A 25,231-nucleotide genomic window follows, 5' to 3' on the forward strand; every position below is an offset into this window, starting at 1 on the left:
GGAACCGAGGCCTCCTACTAATAGCAAGAATCTGGCCCATCCTGCCAATAGCCATGTAAGTGAGCCATCTTGGAAACAGACATTCCTGCTCCAGTCAGGCCTTTAGATGACTGTAGCCTTGCATGACATCTTGACATAACCTCCTGAAGAATCGTTAGCTAGAGCCACCCAGCTAAACTGCTCCTGATTCTCTGATCCACAAACACCATGAAACCATTTAATTTTAGCCACTAAGTTTTAAGATAATTTATCACATAGCAATAGAGAACAAATATACCCTTCAGACAGCTTCCAGACTAATCTCTTCAAAGTGTAGTTGCACCCAGACCTCGGTCTCCAATATCATTCCCATTAAAAGGAACTGGGGCTCATCACAAAATGACTGTTTCTGGAACTAGGGCAGTGTAGGTACAAGATGAGCCTTGTTATGCCAAAAAGTTAGGAGATGTTGAGAAAAGAATGGGTGAATGTCTCAAGGAGCCATCTTGAAGAGGTTCCCACTGGCCCAATCTGGAATAATTTGAACCTCAAAATAATTAAATCCAGTAATGAATTATACACCTTTGGAAAGATTAGAAATTTGTGAGTCCAAACTGATAATAAAACCAATGAAAAAAGTGGATAAAAGTGGATAAAAGATGTAAACAGACATTTTTAAAAAGAATATACATAAATGGCTAATAAGCACATGAAAAGATGTTTAACATTAGGGAAATCCAAAATAAAACCTTGGAGATACCATTTTACACTAGAATGAGAAATAAGAGAAAATATAGACTATAATAAATGATCATAATAAATCGACAGAAAATAACACATATTGGTGAAGATGTGGAGAAATGAAACCACTGTATATTGATGGTGGTTATATGAAATGTTACCATCACTTTGGAAACAGTTTTGTGGCTTTTCTTTTTTTTTTCTTTTTAAGATTTTATTTATTTGACACAGAGAGAGACAGTGAGAGAGGGGACACAAACAGGGGGAGTGGGAGAGGGAGGAGCAGGCCTCCCTCTGTGCAGGGAGCCCAATGCGGGGCTCCATCCCAGGACCCTGGGATCATAACCTAAGCCAAAGGCAGACACCCAATGACTGAGCCACCCAGGCGCCCCCAGTTTTGTGGCTTTTCAAAAAATTAAACATTTTAAAACTACCTTACTTCTCAGCAATTCTATCCCCAGGTATCTCTGAAAGAGAAAAGAAAACAAAGAAAGAGAATTTTCCTATCAGCATGATTCATTATAGCCCCAAACTGGAAGCAACCTAAATGTCTATTAACTGGTGAATGAATAGACAAAATATGGTAGATCCATACAGTGAAATACTATTCAATAATGAAAAGGAACAAACCACCGACACATGGTATACCACAGATAAACCACAGTTAGAAAACATTTTGCTGAAACAATGTATTAAATGATTCCATTTATATGAAGTGTTTTGTAAAAGGTAAATATATATAAACAGAAGGTAGATGGGTGATTGCCTGGGGCTGGGAGTAGGAATGAGGATTAACTTTAAAAGGGCATTAGGGATCTTACTGGGGGGATGAAAATGTTTTAAAACTGATTTATGATGATGGTTGCACCATTTGGTAAAAGTCACTGAACTAAACACTTGAACTGTGTGATATGTGAAATAAATATCCTTTGCAACAACTAGCATGATAACCTGAAATATAATAGGAACGTAACAAATTGACTCAATGGTATTTCATTGAAGAGGAGTCTAAAAACAAGGATGCAAACCATGTTTTTTTTTATAATAAATAATCTGTATGATAAAATATTTTTTTAAAGATTTACTTTACACAGAGAGAGACAGCGAGAGAGGGAACACAAGCGGGAGTGGGAGAGGGAGAAGCAGGCTTCCTGCTGAGCGGGGAGCCCGATGCGGGGCTCCATCCCAGGACCCTGGGATCATGACCTGAGCCGAAGGCAGACGCTTAATAACTGAGCCACCCAGGCACCCCACTATGATAAAGTATTTTTAACATTTAGGCCAAACATTGTGTTTGAAATAAAGGATAATTGAAATGATTTTATCTAGGAACCAAGATGAAATTTTTAAAACCATGTTTCACAATGCAAGCAAATAAAAGTAGTGACCTACATTGAACACATTTCATTACCATATGCAGTTTCCCTCTTTTTATTTTTGTATTATGGACATTTATTATGGACAATACCTACAGAAGTTAAGCACAAATCTTGTTTCGTCTACACCCAACCCACTTTCCATCATCCCCATTCTGCATTGATTTATTGTGAAGCAAGTCTCAGACATATCATGTGAACGTACTCATAATGCAAAATACATCTTGCAAGGATGGTTCAAATCTAGTTGCAGTTTTATTTCAAAGAAAAATTGACAAAGGGTACAAATATATTCACAAAATAGTCTAAGGAATTTCAGAATGTCAAATCAAACAGACTAGAAGAATGTGGTTTGTAAATCTCAAATGTTTTTATGATTAAATTACAAATGTAACAACTGTAAGAATGTTATTGAAGGTTGTATATTCTATAGTTTCTTCTTATTAGGTCTTACTACTCAGACTTTATGTACTATGTGTGCTTCATTTAAAACAAAGTTTTCCACAAGGAATGTACCAATTTGGCATTTCTAATTCTAAAAGATGACACTAAATTCTGTTCTTCTCCCATCATGTTGTTTGGGAGCATTTGTCCTCGTTGTATTTTTTCCAGTCTGAATTTGTTAGCAACTCTCTTCCCACCTGACATGCAAAGGCTGTGTGGTGAGTTGTCCATTATTATAGTTTTTGAAAGATCTCTCCAAAGGTATTTAAGTCCTTTATATAGTTTCCTTGTACACAAACACAATGTTCATGGCAAAGCCAGTGCCTAAACATAAAAATAAAAACAAATTAACTAAACCCTCAATAAATCTGTTATTTAAAGAGAGATAGAGATATGAAACTAAATGCCATACCTGACCCTAGATTGGATTCAGTACTAGAAGGAAAAAAAATCTGTGAATGATATTATTGGATCAGTTAACTAAATTGAAATACAGGTGATCAATTAGAAATGTTGTAACAATATTAAATTTACCAATGTTAATAACTGTACTATGGTTATGTAAGAGAACCACCCAACTCTTAGGAAATATACACTGAAATACTAGATGAAGAACCATGGTATGTGTAACTTACCCACAAATGGCTCAGAAATTATATATCTCTCTCTACATATTATACATATCTTAAATATTTTGGATAGATATAGATATGTAGAGAGGTAAACATAGAAAATAGATAAGATAAAAAAATGATAAAGCAGGGGCACCTGGGTGGCTCAGTCGGTTGGGTGTGGGACTCTTGATTTTGGCTTGGGTTGTGATCTAGGAGTCGTGGGATTGAGCCCCACTTTGGGCTCTGTGGGGAGCCTGGAGCCTGCTTGGGATTCTCTCTCTCTCTCTCCCTCTCCGTCTGTCCCTTGCTTTCTCTCTCTCTCTAATAAAAAAATGATGAAGCAAATGTATAAAATATTAACAATAGGTAAATATAGGTATATGGGTTTCTTTGCATTATTCTTATTCTTGCAATTTTTCTAAGAGTTTGCAATTATTTCTATGAGTTTGCAATTATTTCTAAATAAAAATTGAAAAAAATTAAATGTAATTGTGACCACGACTCTCATAAAAAGTTCCACCCTGATCTGGCCCCTGCCACCTTCCAATCTCATCTTTACGGTTATTCTATATTAATTTTATTTCCAGACCACTTTCTTTTCTGTGTTCCTTCACAATCTACAGATACATTTTTCTCTCTCTGGAATGTCCTTATAACTCTTCTGCTGCTTGCTAACCTCCTACTCATCCTGACTACTCTGCTGTAATATCTCCATCATGATGAAGTAGTTTAGCACACTGGTAAAGGGCAGAAACACGTCGTTAGCGAAGAGTCTAGCAAATTGAGCATTTACTAAGTGTGTTAGCTGGTACCCCATGACACCCCACAAACACTTTGCTACCTACCCCCAAGCTAACCTCCTCCACAGTCCCTTGCATTCCCCTGGGGAGAGCAGTTACAACCCTGCTGTCATGACTCACTTCCATATTTGTTTCTCCTACTATAATATGAGCCCTTGAAAGACAGAGACCACATTCCAGTCACCTCTTTTCCAGCACCTAGAATCAGATGTTTCTTGATCACATAAAGCACTGAAGAACTTAGAGTTGTTATTTCTAAAATCAATCATTTTACTTTTAAAGATAAATAAGAAGTCACTGCCAGCCTTGTTAACTCTCAATATCTGACTCTGAAAATGTCTGAGAATTATAGTTAGTAAAAAAGTGTTTTAGCCTTGAACTCATTTATAAATGAACTGGCAATTGGGATCTTTATGAGAGATAATTTAGAAGTTGGGAAAAGTAACTTTGGTTCTTTATGGCTCAAATTTAGGGTACTTGTGAAGGAATAGATGAATTTAGAATGTTGGGGCTAGGACTTAGAAGTTTGGTCTTTATCCTGTGGATAAAGGTTTTTTGTTTTTGTTTTTGTTTTGTTATGTGGATAAAGTTTTTAAAAGGAGGGGAGCACAGTGATCTAGCATCAGGGCACTGTCTAAGACAGATGGAATTATGAAAAGTGTCTTGAGGTCAGAGTGGGTTCAAAACTGAGCCTGACCTGTTATTAGGAGAATTACATTTAATAAACAATTTGACCGTTCAGCATCTTGGCTTCTTCAGCCTTAGAGGAGGACGGCAGTGGTAGTCTTAGGGTTGTTATGAAGAGAGGCAAAACAGCATAGCGGTCAAGAACATGAGTCCTGAAAACAGACTATCATGGGTTCGAATTCTCCCTGTGCCATTTATTAGCTGTGTGACATTGACTAAGTTACTAAACCTCTCTGCACCTCGGTTTCCTTATCTTTAAAGAAAGGGTACCCTTAGTACCTACCAAAAAGGGTTATTGTGAGGATTTAATGAATTTTCCAAGTAGAGGGGAAATGGAGAGAGCAGCTGTGCTGGGATGAATGACTGCTAGCATGGTAAAAGCCAAGACACATATTTGAAGTCTGCCATGATACTTTCTTCCCCCTAAAATCTCAAGAGGGTAAAATTATTTTTTTTTAAAGATTTTATTTATTTATTTGACAGAGAGAGAGAGAGCAGGAACACAAGCAGGGGGAGTGGCAGGCAGAGGGAGAAGCAGGCTCTGCGCTGAGCAGGGAGCCCGATGCGGGGCTCGATCCCAGGACCCTGGGATCATGACCTGAGCCGAAGACAGACGCTTAACAACTGAGCCACCCAGGTGCCCCAAGAGGGTAAAATTATTTGTAAATTTGTTCAATGTTGCTAGACATTTGCTTGTGTGTTTTATAAGTCATTCTGAGAGCATCTCTCAGCAGTATATAGAAACAAACTAGCCATGTCTTAATGATGCAAATTGGATGATTATTTCCTTGAAAGCCATGCTGACAAGTGTGGCACTGTGAACCCTCATTAGTTTTGCAGTTGGTAAACCTTCGGTTGAACTTTCCAGGCTTTGTTCTTGTGCCACCCTAAGCAGGCACAGGTTCTGGTCTTCTACCATATGAAACCTAGAAATTGCTCAACAAAACAGGAGAAGCAGCTGTAATTTTTCACTCTTTCCCCCAGTAAGCCAGAAATCATGAATTTCCCACAATTATAAGGAAAAGTCTAACTTACTCCATGAATCCTGCCCCCATGAATGCTCCTGATTATTAATGCACCCTGTCCTTGGGGCAATGTGTCTATCGTATGACAATGTGAAGTCCAAGTGTCAGCTCAGCTCTCTCTCCACGTACCTACTTTGTAAAGCAGGGCAGCTGGGAAGGCTTTGATATTTTTTGTCCATTGCTGCCTTGTTGGAGGTGAAGGACCTACTGTACTCCCTGCTTCTGCCACTCTTCAGGCCCTCCACCATGTATATTTTCAAATAATGCTTCTTTGATATGTATTTTTTAAGAATTACAATGATCCATTTATGAGACAAAAGCAGTCATCACTTACTCCATTCTCTGTGGCAGTCCTTCCCTTTGCTGTCTCTGAGTTGGTTCAGTCATGCTTCCCAGTACCCCCTCTCTTTCTGTAGAGAGAAATGAAGCAGGACCCCAAGAACAGGGTGAAGGTGCCAGTCAGGGACCACATTACTGGATGCCTAAAAGGCCAAGGCCACACACTTGGGAAAAGACTTGCAGTCTTGGTAAGAGAAGAATGATTCTATTGTAACTGTCATTTGATCAGGACTGGGCTGGAGTGGAAGGGCAGGTGGGGTGTCCCTCCAGCCTCAGAAAAATGTAGGAAAGATGTTAGGGTTCAAAGCTGACGGCCAAGAAAAAATTCTTGAGACATCTTTGGTGCAAAAAGGTGATTTTATTAAAGCACGGGGACAGGACCCGTGGGCAGAAAGGGCTGCAATGGGGTCATGAGGAGTGGCCCATTATATACTTTCAAGTTAGGAGGGGATTAGGGATAGTGTAAGTCTCTAGGGCACTATGGAAGCAAGGTTTCCAGGACTTTGAGGGGGCTAGCTATTGTTGAGAAAAGGTCATTTTTTACCATCTAATAAAACCTTAGTCATGAGACCCTTCAGATGCATATCGGTGGGCCATAGGCTTGGGAGATGATTGCCAACATGTATCTTTGGGGGTTTAAAGATAAAGGACATTTTTTTTTTTTTTTAAGATTTTATTTATTTATTTGACAGAGAGAGAGACAGTGAGAGAGGGAATACAAGCAGGGGGAGTGGGAGAGGGAGAAGCAGGCTTCCTGCCGAGCAGGGAGCCCGATGCGGGGCTCGATCCCAGGACCCTGAGATCATGACCTGAGCCGAAGGCAGTTGCTTAACCAACTGAGCCACCCAGGTGCCCCGAGATAAAGGAAATTTCTAAAAGAATTTTTATATGTTAAAGTAGACTTACAGGACCCTGGGGGTCTGGCTAAATTTGTCTTTTGCCCTGAGCAAAGTATTAACATGGAGGCAGTTGAGTTCCTAGAGGAATGTCACTTTGCCTCTGTCAAGGACTTGTCCATGTGCTGTAAGTAGTAGGGAAATTTAATAACTTCTCTTCTGCCTTTGTTTCCCACGTCAAGAACTGGGGGTAGAGTCTTAGCATGGAACAGCTGGAAAGGTATCCAGCCATTGCTTTTGATAGACAAGGATGCTGGAGCCCAGGGAGAGGAAGTGTTGCAAGGGTCATACTGCACACAAGCGACAGAGCCAGCACTCCCAATGCCCACTGCTGTGCTCGTTTCTTTACATCCCACCTTTAGATAATACAGACAGCCTCAGATTTGAGAGCCACTAAAAACATGGCAGTGGTTATTCTTTTCAGAGAAAAACAGATCACAGATCTGAAAATGTAGTATCCTTGGGCACTGTTTTACATTACACAGATTTTCATTAAAAAGTGTTTATTGTGACAACGCTAATTAGAGTATGTTTGGATGTTTGGCCTTGCATTAGACACTTGTTAAATGAGAACCAAAAGTTAAAATCCACGTCAAGAATCATCCATGCATCCTCCTAATCTACCATCCTACCCTCACTTCTAGCCACACCTAATTCCTCTGTTTTCCCCTGGCAATATTTTCTTCTGTTTCTACTTTAGCATGCGCTGCTTCCTCTGCCTAGAATTCTCTCTTCTTCATTGTTCTTCATTGTTCTACTAGGTTTCTCTGTGTAATCTTTCTTTTCCACTTCTAGTCCCATTGGCTTTTGCATTTGTTACATTCTGGCACTCAGTGGACTTCAGTTACTTGGATGTAACACTGTCTCCTTAACCAGTAGTGATCCTAGTATTGTTCCAATCCTAACAGAGCGCTGGGCAACAGCGCTTCTCCCATAATTTTACAGAATTAGATATAAAAATGAGATCAAAGCAAAGGAATGGTGAACACGGGATTCGCTATGTGGGTTACTTCTGATAGGAGAGGCTGACTTTTGTTTGGATGGTGTGTTTGTGGGTTCTTATTGTGTATTCAAAAATAATAAAGATTCTGTATTACTAAAGTACAGTAACCAGAAATTATTCACATGAATGAGAAGATTGACCTAATTGGTATCCAAATCTTCCATTATTTGGAAAGACATTCTTTTCAAATGCTTTCTATGTGTTACTTTACAATGGTTGCTTTTTGACCTTCAACCGTCCACTTTCCCTGCACTGATAGATGTCTGACGCTGAAATGGGTAACTAAAGGTCAACCCCCTTTCCCTCCCGTGGGCCTGTTCTCTGCACTGGAACTCGTGGGTCCTTAGCCATTTGTTTTGGGTGTGAGCAGTTTGCTTCCTTCCGTTTCAGCAGAAACAATCAATATCCATCGCATTAAAATAATCACCACAGCCAAAGAGCATGTATGTATTCAGCGCCGAAATACGCGCAAGCATCAAGGACGAGCATTTAACAAGGCAACAGCGGGTACTTCATCTCACGAGTGACTGGTGCCTTTTCCGAAGAGAGGCTTAGGCCGCGGAAGGGCCCGGGCCCCACCCCCCGACCGCCGTGAGCCCACCTCCCCTCGCCCCCGCGCGCTCCCTCCGCCCCCACGCCGCCGCGACCACGCCCCCTTCCCCGCCTGTAGGCCGTAGCCGCGCCAGCCCACGTGGGCCCGGAAGCCGCGCTCGGCCGTTCGAACGCGGTGCCCCGCCGGCCCGGGCCAATGGGCGGGGCGCACCTCGAGTCTCCACCCCCGCCGTCGAGGACGTCACTGAACGCGAGGGCGGGCGGGGCGGAGGGGCGGCCTAGGCCTCCGCCCCCAGAGGTCAGCTCGTTGCCAGTCCTTGCGCCGCGGTAACCTCGTTAGGTCTTATCGCTGTCGCTACCTTTGTCTCTGCAGCATGGCTTTCGTAACCCGGCAGTTCGTGCGCTCTGTGTCCTCCTCGTCCACTGCCTCGGCCTCGGCGAAGAAAATCATCGTCAAGCACGTGACGGTTATCGGCGGGGGGCTGATGGGCGCCGGCATCGCCCAGGTGAGCCGCGGGGCGGACAGCGTACCCCGCTCGATTTGCTGCGCACGCTTCCATGCAGGCGCTGGCCAGCCGAGACCGGCGTGGGTGTCCCGCCGGGAGGCCAGCGTCCGCGGGAAACCGGGGGAAATGCCACCCCACCCCTCACCCGTGCAGTTGAAAAGTCTCGAGTCTGGGCCTGACTCTCCTCCACTCCCCCGAAAAACGAATGTCCTTGGATTGAGCCTGAGATTCTAACTTCCAGCCTCCCGCAGGGTCCGATGAAGGCTCCGTGGAAAGTGTTTCTGAATGGACTTTGGAATCGGGCCGTGCAGAGAGGATAGTATTATATGTGCACAGTATTGAGGAATAACATGTGCGCTTGCTGCTGGGCTTAGACCGAATTTGCTTCCAGAGACCTGGACTGCGATCAGTTAGTTTTGTTTGTAATCAGTTTCTTAATAATTCTACAGTCTTTGTCGGAGCCGTTTTCTGCTCTTCTAAATGATCTCTGTTCCCCACCCTCGACATGTGTTTCCTTTGTGGGTTACAAAGAATAATAATAGTCATCCTTTTGGTAGCACTTTGTAAGGTTACCTAATCGTAGCTTGTGAGGCCCTGGGACGCCTCCAACTGCAAGCGCGTTGGCTAGGCAACTTTGACCTATTACCCATTTTTGCAGAAAACAGCGCGGTTTCAGCGCGGTTTAGGGTCTGGGGAGAGTGGGAGTAGAGTGTCTGAGGGCCCAGGAAGAGTCTCTCATCTCACTGTTCATCTTCAGGACTCTGTCCTGTTCCACCTGAGCTATGGTACGGGCTCAGTTGTGTAACTGATTACCTGGATACTGTGATACTTGTATGTATGTATGTATGTATTTATTTTTAGCGGTTATATTCCAGCTCATATTGGAGAACTGATTTTCTTAGCTGACTTTATTCTTAGCGTTCCAGCCCTTTGCAACTTGTATTGTTGAGGACGGAGGCAGTTACCAAGTTTTTCTTAAGGGAGTACTGGAGTGCAGTGGCTACAGTCAAGAAGGTTTAATTTTTTCAGTGTCTATCTGCAACCAAGTACACACTTCCATGCTTGCTTTTTTAAAAAAATCTTTCCGGGCGCCTGGGTGGTTCAGGCGGTTAAGTCAGACTCTTGATTTTGACTCTTGATTTTGTCTCAGGTTATGATCTCAGGGTTGTGGGATCAAGCCTCGCCTGGCGCTGAGTGTGGAGGAGCCAGCTTAGGATTCTTTCTCCCTCTCCCTTTGCCCCTCCTCCCCCCCTTTCTCTCTCTCTCTAAAAAAAATCCTTTATTATTACTATATATCTTAATTCTCCCTCCCTGCAGATTTTTTTTTGCCGCATATTTAATTGCATTTTCTCTTAAAATCAGTATTTTTTAAAAATGTTTTTATCCATCTGACTTCTTACAGTCTCATTATTTTTCTTCTGAGATCATGTTTTTGGACATACATTGCCCTTTTTGTTGTATGGATACCCTGGCTGCTAGGTTATGGTGTTCCTGTAATCTGTTACATGTGAGGAGGAGTAAGTCCCTTTAACTTAAAAGTTCCACACGTTATACTACATGATACTCAGAGCTTAGCTTGAGCGCACTTACATTCTTCCTGCTCCACCAGAATCTCCCAAGGCTGTGAGAGTGAGATTTCTTATGGGCAGGTGTAAAATAATGTATTAGCTTAAAAACACTTAAAGAGCGTCTTGGTGACAAGTTATTAGGGCTTTAGCCTCCAATAGCAGCGTAGGAAATGGACAGTACCTTGAAGACATCAGTGGAAGAGGATTAGAAACTATGTGGAAAGCATCACCTCAACTTTTGTACAAAATGGGATTGCTCAGTTCTTGGGATGCTGCATCCATTATTGGATACCATGAAAAATTTGGGGTGTTATGTTGCATGAAAAGGCACTGAGGTAGCACCTAAAATTGTGGATATGGTAATGGAGCATTCACTTGAGAAAGGAGTGGGGAGAAATGACTGACATTGGTGGGAACACATACTTGTGGGTCAAATCCCTGAGTAAGTGGAGCAAGGAGCGCCTTTTCAGAGTTAAGGGGGAATATTTACCGCACTAGTTGGAAACATAATGGAATTGTCATTCTGAACGTTGATAAACACCAGAAGTCTAGGGGTGCCTGGCTGGCTCGGTCAGCGGAGCAGGACTCTTGATCTCGGGGTCGTGAGTTCGAGCCCCACGTTTGGTGTGGGGCTCAGAAAAAAAATACCAGAAGTCTAAGTAGTGGACATTCATAAGAAACATAGTTCCATTCTTATATAACAGGGTTTATTTTTTATTTTTTATTTTTTTAAAGATTTTATTTGTTTATTTGAGAGAGAGAAACAGAGAGAGAGAGCACATGAGAGGGGGGAGGGTCGGGAGGGTCAGAGGGAGAAGCAGACTCCCTGCCGAGCAGGGAGACCGATGCAGGACTTGATCCAGGGACTCCAGGATCATGACCTGAGCCGAAGGCAGTCGCTTAACCAACTGAGCCACCCAGGCGCCCTATAACAGGGTTTAAAAAGAGCCTCACTCACTTCAGGTGACAACTCTAATCCTGTGGGGGGAAACCATGCTTTCCTGCAGAACATCTCTGGGTGCCACTGGTTGGTTTCGCTGATGTTTTGGGTGGTTTAGCTGATCTGTTTTTACATTCTGCCCTGCGGCATGCAGTCCCAGGCAGTGTATCACCTCATTCTTCATGCTCCTTGACCTATGGTTTTTGGCGCTGGGTAAATCCGTTTTGCTGATTGAGTGCCACTGAAGAATTAGTTGATGTGTTTTGAATATAGAATGGGTCCAGTTCAGTATGGGGAGTTGGGTAATTTTTATGCTGGCTCGGCTTCACGTGCTGGCTGTGTTAACATGGGAAACTTACTTAGCCTCTGGCCTCAGTTTACTTATTTCTAAAGTAGGACTAATACTAATACTAGCCTGGTAGGAGTATGGAGAGGATTGAATGAATTAGCATATGTCAAGCACTTAGCACAGTGTCTGGCACCTAATAAGAGCTCACAAAATGTTAGCTGCCTTTACAATTATTATCTTCGTTGAAGTAATCCTTGTCCATTTGACCGTTTTCGCTCATATCCACTCCCAACTCTCATTGTTGCTGCAGAGGTAGGACTGTATTATTTAGATGAAGAATATTGGTCATGATTCTGTTCCAACTTGCTTAATCTTGAACACAAATGCCAGTTGATACTGTGGTTGGTTTGTTCATGGACCTCTGAAAAGAGGGAAGGCGCTTTTTACCCTCCCCCCACCCATGGTAAATCCTCAGTGAAGCCTTAGAAACACAAGCATAAACTGGCGTCTAAGCTATGTGTTTATCTTCACTTCCCTGAACTCTTTCTGAAGTAGTTCTATTTACAATTTTAATTTTTTGTAAAATGTATCATTTTGCCATATGTTCCACTTCATGCTGAGTAGGATAAAAAAATTTTTTTTGAATCGGTTTTGTGGGAGCCTAACATGTTTCTCAAGCAATTTAGCGGTTTCAGGTAAGTGAAGTTTGTGCTTCATTATATTTGATCAGAGCATAGGCCATTTGTACATGTGTATTCTCCTAGAGCATCTACTTTGCCTGTCATTTTTTTGTTTGTTTTAAATTAAAAAAAAAAAATCCCTTAGGCTGCAGGTTAATATTTAGTAAGGTTAACTTGTGTGTTTGTCCATTACAGACTTCTGACATGGTTCTGATCACCAATTTAGCTTTAGCCGAATACTTAGGCCAGCAAAGAAGCTTATAGCATTAAATGACCCTTGAGTGAGGGGCAGGTTGTTTTTTGTTCTGTAAAGGAGGGGAGAAAAGGAAGAAAGCTACTAGCTGTGCATTTCTATAATTTATTGAATGAGTCCTTTCTGAACTTCACTTGTTGCCTTTTTTTCATCTGAGGAACCCGGAGAGCTCATAGGTTTAGTTATGTTACTGGGCGGGGGTGGGGAGCCAGTGGGCTCCCTGGAAATGTCCGTTTCAGAAGCTGGATTCCTCAGGACTCCTGGTACAACCTTCCTTTTAGCACACTATACTTCTTTGAGGAGATGAGAAAGTTTGGAAGGGGCTGGGGGCCTGATTCTTCTCACCCAAAGCTTTTTATTTATTTATTTTTTTTCCTTGTTAAAAAACAAAAAGTACACATTTCTTCTGGGGAGGGCTCCTTAGACTATTAAAACAAAGTTGGGGTATGGCAGGGGTGAGCATTCTGAGCTACAGATGAATATTTCCTCAACATATGTGGTACTTTGTCATGCTTGATAAGGACTCAAGTGGACCTGAGAGCTTTTTTCCTCCCCAGCCACTGAATTTGGTCATCCATTTCTTCTCTCTGCCCCCAAACTCTGAATTTTCTGATGCTGAATAGGAGAGTGGTCACAATTGCTCTGTATTGCTTAACTTTATTATTATTGTTTTTTCTGCTACAGTGAATACGTCTCAGTTGAACTGTGCTTGAACACAGTGCAGTGGCCTGGGAAAACTTTCAGGATTGCTGGAGACTGGCACAGTTACCTGGCTATAAGCTCTCCTTTTGAGTGTTCTTTATGGAGGGAATGTTTTTATTCCAGTGTTAACTCCCTCCTTAAGGGTATGGGGTGCATTTGTCGTGAAGCTCTTCCCTCCTTTCTTGCATTGTTGCTCATTTCTTTAGCGGGCTCTTCTCTGATCTTCATGATATACTAGGGACAGCAAAACCAGCCCCTGTCGGCATATTAGTCATTGGACTTGGGGTGGGGCTGGAGATTGGAGAAGCGGGGGGCCAACAGGCAAAAAAAAGAATGCCAAAGAATACGTTTGGACACTGTAGAGCAGAAATGGCACCTCAGTCAGGTTTTGGGTTTTCTCCGCCGTGTCCTAGATCCAGCCTCACTGTTACCTGCCCGTTGCTTGTGTTTCTACCTTCCTTTCCTCCCACTTCTGTCTTCTCCGCATGTCTGCCTTAGGCACAGCCCTCACTGCCAGCTCTCCTGGGCCCTCAGGAGACTATACTGCTGCTCTCTATCCTGTGTCTGCCTGGGGTATACGAACAATGCAGTAGTTTCTGGTGAGTGGTGGTCTAGCACTTGAAAGTGAGCAGAGTATGGCAGAGCCTGGCACCCAGCCCTACCTGGCCTTGCTGTAGGAACCGTAGGTGAGTCACTTGACCCCTCTCTGCCTCTTCCCTTATCTGCAAACAAGGGTACTGGCCTCACGGTGCCGAGAGGGCTAACCGCTCAAAGAGCTGAAGAGACTTCACTAGCATGTTCAGTGGTGACTGTTCGTGCGTGTTGCTTTCCGGGAGATTTGTGAGATCAATCTGGTGATGACTTCTCTAATTCTAAATCCTCTTAATTGTCTTTGAAGATGTTTGACCCCCGAAGCTGAGAGAAGCACAGTTCTGCCTGCACCTCTGGCCTCTGCTGTGTTGTGGAGAGAAGTGTGGTGTCCATGGGCAAGGGGATCTTTTGTGGTATCTGGAATCGACAGATTAACAGCTTGACCTCTCCTTAGCTCTAGACTCAAAGTTAGAATCGCTCACTGGTGATCTCTGTTTGGCTGCTCTGATGCCCTCTTTCTGCCAAGAATAGACTCAGACTCCCTTGCCAAGACTTAGTTATTCATCATGTTCCCTTCCTTTGTCCCTTCCAGCTTTCCCTGTGACTTTCCTCCCTCTGTCATTACCACTCTTGTTCTTCCAGCCAGATACACTCTGAAGCTGGGGTCATGGTCAGAGTCTTCTCTGTGCTGCAAAAGGCTCTGAGGCTTTTCTCTGTGAGGAGTGTTCTTTCCCTTGTGCTCCCCATTGTAATTCCTGGACCAGGCATTGATACTTGAATTACTGTGGGAGCCTCTTAATTGGTCCTTTTCAGCAAAACCCCACTCATTCTAGCGGGCATTGCCATACTAATCTTCCTAGAGAGAAGTTTGGATTTGTAACTGTCTCTTCTACTCAAAGTATTCATCATGGCAGCATCTTGGAGAGAGGTCAATATAACCAAGAGTTTGTTGATGCTAGTGACATGTCCTGTTACCCCTTCTCCTTCCTGGAATTGGTGGGAAATGGGAGGAGAGAGTCCTGGGAGAGGAGTTACTTTTCTCTACATTACCAAATCCAGATGCTTATTGAATTTTCAAAAAAATATGTACTTCTCATCTGAAACTGGAGGCACATTTCTTTGGCTTTTTAGAAATACTTTTTGAAATATAAAAATCTAAGTAAAAAAAAAAAACAACAAAAAACAAAGCCAGCTAGTGAATTAAACTGTTGTAAGAATAAACCAGCTGGTTATGGTAGCGGGGGGGTGGAAAGCCTCGACGGAATGCCTTTTTTTTGATTGTCGAAGTTAGTGAAGACAACCCGTGCTGATGGCAGAGTTGAGTTGCACAATCGGAGATAATCATAACCCCAGAATTGCCAGCTCTGAGAGACGCATCTGATTTATGCCTTTTTTCCTCCCTGGATCCAGTCACGCACTCAAGGGCAGGCCTTGTTGCAGAGGAACAGCAACGTCTGGGGGACAGTCAGCGTCATGAGCGCTACTCAGTGCACTTATTCTGGGAATTGGAAGGAAGTCAGAATAGTTTTCTGAGCGAACGTAATGCTGATGCCCCGCGGTCCTCCTGTCACGTAGGGGCACACGGGACAGCTCTCTGTACAGAGTTCTCACACGTTTACCATTCAGGTTATGCTTCGGAGAAGCTGCTTCAAAGCTGGTGATATGTTTGCAAAAATATGTAAAACCAGCATGCTTCTGCTTGGCGTGTTTCCTTGGCCCTGTGGCTGGAGTACTCAGGGGCTTTGACAAGTGTGCTCTTCACCTGGCCTATTTTTACAGCTCTCAAGCACCCGGGTCTAAAAATATTTCTCTCTGGCTAAGCCTGCCTTCCACCAAGGCTAGGGAGGTCATGGAGCTATGAGAACATAGCCTTCAAATAAATTTGTTTCCATTACAGATTGCTTGTCCTCAAGGTCTTACAGTGGGTAGGTACTGTAATATAAAACAAGAGTTCTTAATAGGTTGACTTAAATTATGGTCACTCAAGTTAAAGTGCCAGGAAGAGCCCTTCTTATTCTAAAACCAACAGATGTCTATGGGAGGGGGAACAGAAGGCCTTTCTTTTTTGTGTTCCGTTTCTCCACTACCGTCTCCTTCTCAGAAGGTTGGGAATAACTTTGGGGGTGTTGTTGCATAATTCAAGAAGAACGAGTAGGGTTTCTTTGCATCTGCGACACGTGAAATTCTTTTCTAAGTAAGAGCCTTCGGTAATATAATTATTTTCACATTGTGACGGGGGGACCCTCAGCTACACCGATGAAAAGAACCCAGGACCTTCGGGAGATCTGATCTCATCTTGGCCTTCTTACCAGCTGTATGTGTTCAGTCAGTATTGCCTGGGGGGCTCCGCAGCCAGCTTGGGTCTCGGTGCTCAGTGGCCAGAGATGAATGACATTTTGTCAGGAGCCTGCAGTAGGGAAGTAGGGAAGGCAAGGCTGAAACAGATGGTCATAGCAGTGTGGTGGGCACAGGGCTATTACAGGAGCGCTGGAGGGATACCTAGCCCGGGGCTAAGAAGATCTTGGGGTGTAAGGTCTGGAAGTGATCTTACTTAGTATGTGTGATACTGAGGCTTAGTGAGGGGGAGTTGGGGAGAAGGCGTGGACAGTGCAGGGGCCAGAAGGTGAGATGGTAGTAGATGTGGACGCTGTGGGCCTCACGGTGGTGGCGTCAGTGAGCAGTGTGTTTGGAGAGGAGGTGAGTCTCCATCCTGGAGGGCTTTGCGTGCCATATGTGGGAACTGAAGGTTTATTCTTTGGTCACTGGGGGCCATTGAAGAGTTTGATGGAATAAGTACTGTAGACAGAAGTACCTTTTATGCAATCACATTTTACACTACTGCCTGTATGTGATCTTAAGTGAGTAGTTTTTCTGCTTTGGTTCCGTTTCTTTCCTCAGTAAAATGAAAGTGCTGTGTTGGATTAGAACAGAGGTTTGGGTTTTTTTTAATTGTGGTAAAATATCCATAACATAAAATTGATCATTTTAGCCATTTTTAAATGCAGGTGAGCCCCACTTTCCAAGAGCTTGCATTATGCCATTTTGCTTTTATGAAAGATCTACATTAGTCTGTGTTTTTGGCAACTGAAAGAAACCCATGGAGGATTTTTGCTTTTGTGAAAGTAGGTGAAAAGCCAAAATAGCATTCAGCACTTGTTTGGCAGCGAGCCGTTTCAGAGACCGCGCACACCCCGAGCGGCTCCTTCCCTGGGAACGACGCTCAGCATCCAGCCACCATGGCTTTGAACTGTGTCTGTGAGCACCTGTGCTTTATCTCAATTGATTTTGTGTATCCATTGGCAAGATGTGTCCTAAGGTATCAGAAAAGCCTAAGAGAGGTTATTTTTGGGGTCTGAGGAGGCTCAAAACTTTTCCATATAAATTAATGGTAATTGCATCTTTGCTTTATGCCATTTTGGCTTACGAACGTTTTCATAGGAATGTTCTACTGCCAGATAGTGGGGGGACCTGTCTGCAGTGCAGTGGCATTTAAGTGTATACACATTGTTGCCAAACCATCACCATCATCTATCTCCAGAACTCTGCATCCTGCAAAACTGAAGTTCTGTACGCAGTGAATGATAGCTTCCCCCCATCCCACCCCTGCCCTTAGAAGCCACCGTTCTACTTCCTGTCTCTGAATGTGACTGTTCTAGGTACCTAAGTGGAATCCTACAGTATTCTTCCTTTTCTGACTAGTTTATTTTCCTTAATATTGTATCTTCAAGGTTCATCCATGTTGTACCATGTGTCCGAGTTTCCTTCCTTTTTAAGGAATAATAGTTCACTGGAATATTTTTAATGGAGTAATGTATATACCACATTCTGTCTATCCATTTATCTGTCTTGGGACACTCAGGTTGCTTCCAGTTTTTGGTTACTGTGAATAATGCTGCTGTGAATATGGGTATACCTAGGACCAACAAGGACTATTGAGAGTCCTTGCTTTCAGTTCTTCTGGGTATATACCTAGAAGTAGAATTGCTGGGTAATATGTAATTATTTTTACATTTTTGAGGAATTGCTATAATGTATTCCATAGCAGCGGCAACATTTTACATTTTCATCAGCAGTGTGCAAAGGTGCCCATTTATCCGTATCTTTGCCAGCACTTATTTTCTGTTTTTTTTTGTTTGTTTGTTTGTTTTTATCATAGCCATCCTAATGGATGTGACTAGGTTAGAGATTTTTACACTAAAGCTCTGCTGGACTTTAAGGGCTCTATGAATCCCAAACCTCCCTACCCTGACCTCTGTTTTACATACTGCTCTTCTGTATGCAGTCCTATAAAGAAGGATTTTTATGGTTAAAAAAGTTTGAAAGCCACCACACTGAATGATCTGTAGGGTATCTTTCTGCTCTAAAAATCAGTGATCTTGTAGCTAATTATCTGTAGCAAATAAACGTAAACCATAAATGCTTTTGCTGATCTCTGACCTTACAGGAGTTGAGAAGCTGAGGTGCCTTCGTTTCCCCAGTGTGGTAGAGAAGAAACCTGTGTTGGAGGGTCTGTGGCCATCCTTGACCTGGCTCGCACATGTGCCCCTCACAGATGGTCACAAATACAGGGTTTGCATGCCTCTAGCCTTGCCGGCAGCCCCTTTGATAGAAGGGTACAAGACCTATTCACATGCTGGAGGAAATTAAGCATAAGTTCATTTTTGAAATCACAGGGTGCTCAGACTGCACAGCACTTGTCCTTCACTTCCCCTTTTGCCTGGCATCTTAACCACCAGTGCCAGAAAACAGTTACTCTGCTTGCCAGCGTAACAGAGACTTTTGTAGCATGCTTTCCCCCTTGGTAATTGACTAAAGGACTGTGCTTATTAGCTCTTTTTGTTGTTGTTGTTACTGTACTTTTCAAAGTAATGTGATTTTTTATATTCTAAAATAACTTGAAAGTTACGTAAAATTTGTTATAGTTTCAAGTTACAGTCATGACTTTTTTTTTCAAGTTTTTATTGAATTCCAGTTAACATACAGTGTTAACTTTCAGTTGTAGAATTTAGTGATTCATCACTTACATACAACACCCAGTGCTCATCACGAGTGCCCTCTTTAATGCCCATCACCCATCTAGCCCATGCCCCTACCCACCTCCCTCCAGCAACCCTCAGTTTGTTCTCTATAATTAAGAGTCTGTGTCCTAGTTTGCCTCTCTTCCCCCCACCCCATGTTCATGTGTTTTGTTTCTTAAATTCCACATATGAGTGAAATCATATGGTATTTGTCTTTCTCAGACTTATTTTGCTTAGCATAATATCCTCTAGCTCCATCCATGTCATTGCAAATGGCAAGATTTCATTCTTTTTTTATGGCTGAATAATATTCCATTGTAGATATGTACCACATCGTTTTCTGTTCATCAGTCGATGGACATTTGGGCTCTTTCCATAGTTTGGCTATTGTTGATAATGCTGCTGTAAACATCGGTGTGCATATATCCCTTCGAATCTATATTTTTGTGTCCTTTGGGTAAATACCTAGTAGTGCAATTGTTGGATTGTGAAGTAGTTCTATTTTTAACTTTTTGAGGAACGTCCATACTGTTCTCCAGAGTGGCTGCACCAGTTTGCATTCCCACCAACAGTGTAAGAGGGTTCCCCTTTCTCTGCATCCTTGCCAGCATCTGTTGTTTCCTGTGTTGTTAATTTTAGCCATTCTGTATAGTCATGATTTCTTGAGAACTCTAAAAATAACTTACAAACTAAGGCTTTTTAGAAATCTATTATTCATGTGTTCTTTTCACAAATATTAAGTGTCTTGCATGTGCTGGGTATTGGGGTGGGTAAAAGGTAATATGTGGTTGCTGCTCTTGAGGAGTTCATGGTCCAGAGAAGGAAATACAAGCATGAACAACTAACTAATAAAGGCAGATAGATTGCCTATATGTCATATCTGGGATGTGACCTGATACAGATGAAAGTTTTGGTGTTTTAAATATCTTAAGGTCAGGGGCACCTGGGTGGCTCAGTTGGTTAAGCATCTGACTCTTGGTTTTGGCTCAGGTCATGATCTTGGGGTCCTGGGGTCAGGCTGCACGTTGGGGGGGTCCCCCGCTCAGCTGGGAGTCTGCTTCTCCCTCTGCCCCTCTCCCCACTCATGCTTGCTCATGCGCGAGCTCTCTCTCTCTCTCTCTCTGAAATAGGTAAATCTTAAAAAAAAAATAAATACCTTAAGGTAAGACTTTTAAATACATAAGATCTGATCTGATATAGGGGCGCCTGGGTGGCTCAGTCGTTAAGCATCTGCCTTCGGCTCAGGTCATGATCCCAGGGTCCTGAGATCGAGCCCCGCATTGGGCTCCCCGCTTGGCAGGAAGCCTGCTTCTCCCTCTCTCTCTGCTTGTGTTCCCTCTCTCACTGTGTCTCTGTCAAATAAATACAATTTAAAAAAAAAAAAAAAAAGATCTGATCTATATGATATATCTTCTCTGGTAAGGAAAAAAGGACATTTAAAAAGTATATGTAAAAAGGCATATGTATAGGGGCGCCTAGGTGGCTCAGTCAGTTAAGTGTCTGACTCTTGATTTCAGCTAAGGTCATGATCTCACGGTGTTGAGATGGAGCCCTGAGTCATGCTCTGTGCTGGGCGTGGAGCCTGCTTAAGAGTCTCTTCCTCTGCTCCTTCCTGCCCTCCGCTTGCACACACTCTCTCTCTCTTAAAAAAAAGCATATGCATATATTATACTGCATATATGTATATGAAATTTATATTTTCTGGAAGTTTTTTTCAAAGACTTTTATTTATTTATTTAGAGAGCAAGCAGAGGGAGGGGGAGAGAGAGAGAATCTCAAGCAGACTCCACACTGAGCACGGAGCCTGACCTGGGGCATGCTCAAGACTCTGAGATCACGACCTGAGCCAAAATCAAGTCAGGCACTTAACCGACTGAGCCACCCCGGTGCCCCTACTGGAAATTCTGCTTGGACTGCAAATAGGAGTGTGCCAGATCCACCCTGTATTGGTATTTGTGGTAACAGCAAATTCAGACTCTGAAGTGGATGATGCAGCAGCTCTTTGGAAAAGGTCTCTAGGTGTTATCTTGAGTTCATCATTCAAAGTTGGTGTTGGTCAACTTTCCCGCGTCTAATTTATCTTTTATCTTTCACACCTGGACTTTCTCCTATATACTGATTGGTTAGTGACTATTATTCTGAAATTTGTGAGATTTTTACAGCATAAAATAGCCTATGACCAATTTGTTTTTGATGTATCTGTTGTGTTCATATTCTGGTGATTGCACTACCATTACATAATGGAGCAGCCATTGATAGCTGGTGGCTCACAGCAGCGCTATGCTTTTTCTGTCAGTATTTGGAATCCTGTATGAAAGATTCTTTGTATCTGTAAATCTGTAGAGATGCCAGGAAGTGACCACCTCTGTTAAAGGTTGGGAGAGGTTTCCCTAAAGGAGAAATAGCCTCTGTGTTGAATTCTAAAAGATGATTGGAGTCCCCCAAGTAGCAGTGAGGGAGAAGGGGCTTCCTGGTGGAGGGAACCACCTGGGCTGGGGTGTGAAGCTGTGAAGTAGTATGGAGGAGGAGGAAGTGGGGTATGGCTGGAGAAGAGTACAGGCTCAGGTTACTATGCTACAAAGCATTTAGTCTTTAGCAGTTAATTATGGGACGGCCACCGTGTGCAAGGCATGTGGTAAGTACTAGACGATAGAAAGATCAAATCAGTTTATGCCATAAGGAATTTAAATCCGGGAGCAGAGATTGCTAGACGAAGATCCAAATGACACAGTTTACTTTGGTATACAGTAGCAGAGTAAGACCAGTAAAAATCTAGCTCTGAGGTTTCAAAACAGAGAAAGGAGCACATTCAGTTGGAAAAAGGCTTCATGGAGAGGGTAGCATTTGAAGTGGGTCTTGGATGGTGGGTAGGATTTTTTTGGACAGTAGTTAAGGGTTGAGATTAAGAAAAAAGTGTTGTGTAGCAAATTGTGACCATCGTAATAGTGGTACCATTAATGGAGTTCAAAGAAAACTGGTTTTAGGGTCAAGATGATGACTGTAGGACATCAAGATGATGACTGAGGACAGAATATGTTAGTTTTAGGCACAGCTGGAATTATGAGAATGATTGAGATTGCAGAAGAAAAAGATGCAGAGACAGAATGGTCTTGACTGCCATGCCTTTTGGGTCAAGAATAGGCAGCACATGAGCTCCAGATGCAGACAGCCCTACCTTCAAGTCCTAGTCCTCTCCAGACCTTCAGATTGCTTATTGTTACAATGCCTCCCCCAAAGGCTATTATGAAGATGAAATTGGGTAATTTATGAGTGAAAGTTCTCTGAGAGCAGGGGATTTGTTTTGTTCACTGCCTCATCCCGGAGCCTGGAAGAGGCACGAACAACATAGGTGTTGACTTAGTGGTAGGCAGTAGTTGAAGGGATGAGTGTAGAGATGTGGCCAGCATGATACTCTAAATGGTAGTTCCCCTCCATTCATAGGGGAGCACAGGTGCTGGGGAGGGCATCAAGAATGCTCACTTCTAAGAAGCCAGGCTTTTTGTCTGTGACTTTGATCGTTTGTTGAAAGCATTTTCTAATAATCCCTGCATTTTTTACCCACACTGTTCTCAAAGGCTTCCCCACTGTCCAGATTGTTTGTGTACCCCAGTACAATTATTTGGCTTCCAAGAACAACACAGCAATCTTGTTCTGCTCTTAGCCTTCAAACCAGAGCATAACTGAAAGCCATGAATGAAGAACTAACCACTTGGAGGACTCTGGATTTCACTGGGGAGGAGTCACCAGAAAGCCATAACCGTGAACCCCCATCTCTATCATAGGAGAGAGGTAGGCCTCAGCAGCAGTTGGTATGATTCTTACAAGAAGGAGTGAAGAAATTAGATGGGAAAGAGATTTTAAGGTCAAAAAGAAGTAGCTGAAGGAACTGTGTAGGATGGCCTTAGGAGTTACGAGTTTGACACTTTTAGACCTGGCTGGTTAGTGGAAGAAGGAATGTGAACCCATGGAGACTTCTGACTTGCACTTTAAGAAGATGAAACAAACATCTGTTAAGGTTGGGAGAGATGAGCTTAAAGTGGGGAAACTCAACTGGGAGGCTTTTGCTATTGAATTATGTGCCCCTACACTAGTGTGTTATTATGTGGGACTCAGAGGAATGCTGTTGAACTAAGTGTCAACACTGTGTTTCAGTTTAGGTGTGTGGCTTTTTTTTTTTTTTGATACTTGTAACTCAGCATACACACCTTCTTTCTTAACATTTGATCTTATGGTTACCAGAAAGGTTAGATGAGGTCATTGTTTTTAAAACTGAAGTCTTTTTGAAAAGAGGATTTTGAGGCTCTGAGAGTTCTTAAGAAATTTAAAAAATTATGTGTTTTCCTTTCATTGATCCTGAAATTTTAAGCATCTTCTGGATGATGTGAGAGTTTTTATTGTATCACCGATGAGATCTGAGGCATTCAGTGCCAGTATGTACATTTATGTCCATAGTATTATTTGTGCCAAGGGAAGACACAGTACCTCCTCCAAGAACCTTTTGCTGTAAATTGAAGAAAAGAAGTGGGAGAATAGAACAGTTACTGGCACTTGGTAAAAAATGTAAGAGCTCTGAATGCTGAAGAACCGACGAGCCTCCCAGTGGTGAGCATAATGCTTATGGTATAGATACTTGTATTCCATGGATCCTGTCTTGGGATCAGTAATTAGCTGTGGGAGTAGTGGTAACTGCACAATGAATTTTCCTGTTGCAGATGTCAAAAATAATCATATTATATGCTCTTTTATTGCAGGTTTTAATCTCATCATTGTCTTCAAGAGAATAAACTACAGAACTGTAAAGTGACACCTCATTAAAATTGGCATTTGATAATACTTGAGAATTGGTTAAATAAAATTAAATGAGATAGGATAGGCCTGATGTCTGGCATATAGGAAGTAGTCTAAACTGTAGTTGTTACTAGGGATAGCAAACCTCTGTGGACTTGGGTTTCGGTTTGTTGTGGAGTTTTTCAAGGGATTTCTTTTTAGGGAGCTCAGGATTTTTCCTGGCATTATGGCCTGTGGAGAAGAAAGAAAGGGAGTGGCTAGCTTAAGGCTGTTAGGGGTTAGCCAGGAGCCAGCAGTAAACAGTTATCTCAAGGCCAGAAGACCGCCATTTCAAGGGAAGGGTCTGGAACATAATTGGGAAACACGTGTGCAGGGCCTGACCTTCAAGAAAGGAATTAAGAAACAGGTTTAGGGGAGATGGAGCATTTAGGGGAGATGAGCAAGACACTGATGTTCAAGAGGCCTGGGCAGAAGTAGGGGCTTGGTGGGACCTGACTTTTCCTTGAGGAATTTGGGGAGAAGTTAGAGGAGAGGAGTCTTCTAGATAGTACCTTCTGGATAATGTCTAGAACTTTCTCATGGACACAAGGCAGCAGGAAGATATAGAAACCCTACTGATTTTGGGACAGAGATTTGCTGGCCTCGCAGTGGTTTGAGGAGATAATTGGCAACAGAGAAGGGCTGGGGTGGGTGGGGATAGGAATTAGGGCAGACAGGTTCTTTATTTTCGAGTGATTCTTTAGTATTTGGGCTGCACATTAGAATCATCTGGGGGTGTTTCTCTCGTGTGCGCACATTCTCTCTCTAAAATAAATTTTAAAAAGGGGGGGTACCTGGGTGGCTCAGTCAAGCGTCTGACTCTTGGTTTCAGCTCAGGTCATGATATCGAGCCCCTCGTTGGGCTCTGCACTCAGCGGGGAGTCTGTTTAAGACTCTTTCTCCGCTCTCCTTCTGCTCCTTCCCTCTCTCTCTCTCTCTCAAATAAATAAATAAATCTTAAAAAAAAATCATCTTGGGTTGTTTTTAAAATGCCAGTGCCTTCAGACTAAATAAATCAGTATCTACAGATGAGGTTTGCACGATTGTTGGTTTAAATGTTTCTCAGCTGATTCTAACCTGCAACCAGATTTGAGCACAGATCGTAGAACATCAGAATCACCGGGAAGGCTTTGTTAAAATTCTGGCCCGAACCCATAGTTTCTGATTTATTGGGTTGGGAGTGGAGTCTGATGATTTGCATTTCTAACAAGTCCCCAGATGAGGGTGATGCTGCTGGTCTGGTCCCCACACTTTGAGAACTGCTGTCCTAGAACCACAGGGTGTTTCAGGTGTCTTTTGAGGCTCACATGGCAGATGTCATTTGTCTGGATAGATGTCCTTGGTTATCAAGTCATATTTGCTGTGAACATGACTGTGATTTGATTGAGCTGAAGGCTACTT

The 25,231-nt window shown here is 42.8% G+C and overlaps 1 protein-coding gene across 1 annotated transcript in view; it reads left to right on the forward strand.

The window, feature by feature from the left end:
* Positions 1 to 8,663: 8,663 nt before the first annotated feature.
* The window catches only part of HADH (hydroxyacyl-CoA dehydrogenase), a 44,736-nt gene continuing 28,168 nt past the window's right edge, over positions 8,664 to 25,231 (forward strand). The window contains exon 1 of the mRNA XM_032400970.1: positions 8,664 to 8,962. Coding sequence (XP_032256861.1) covers positions 8,831 to 8,962 — 132 coding nt within the window. The 5' untranslated portion in view covers positions 8,664 to 8,830. The remainder of the gene's footprint in view (positions 8,963 to 25,231) is intronic.

This window comes from Phoca vitulina, unplaced genomic scaffold (assembly GCF_004348235.1).
Source record: "Phoca vitulina isolate PV1807 unplaced genomic scaffold, GSC_HSeal_1.0 scaffold3, whole genome shotgun sequence".
In the NCBI taxonomy this organism is placed as follows: Eukaryota; Metazoa; Chordata; class Mammalia; order Carnivora; family Phocidae; genus Phoca; species Phoca vitulina.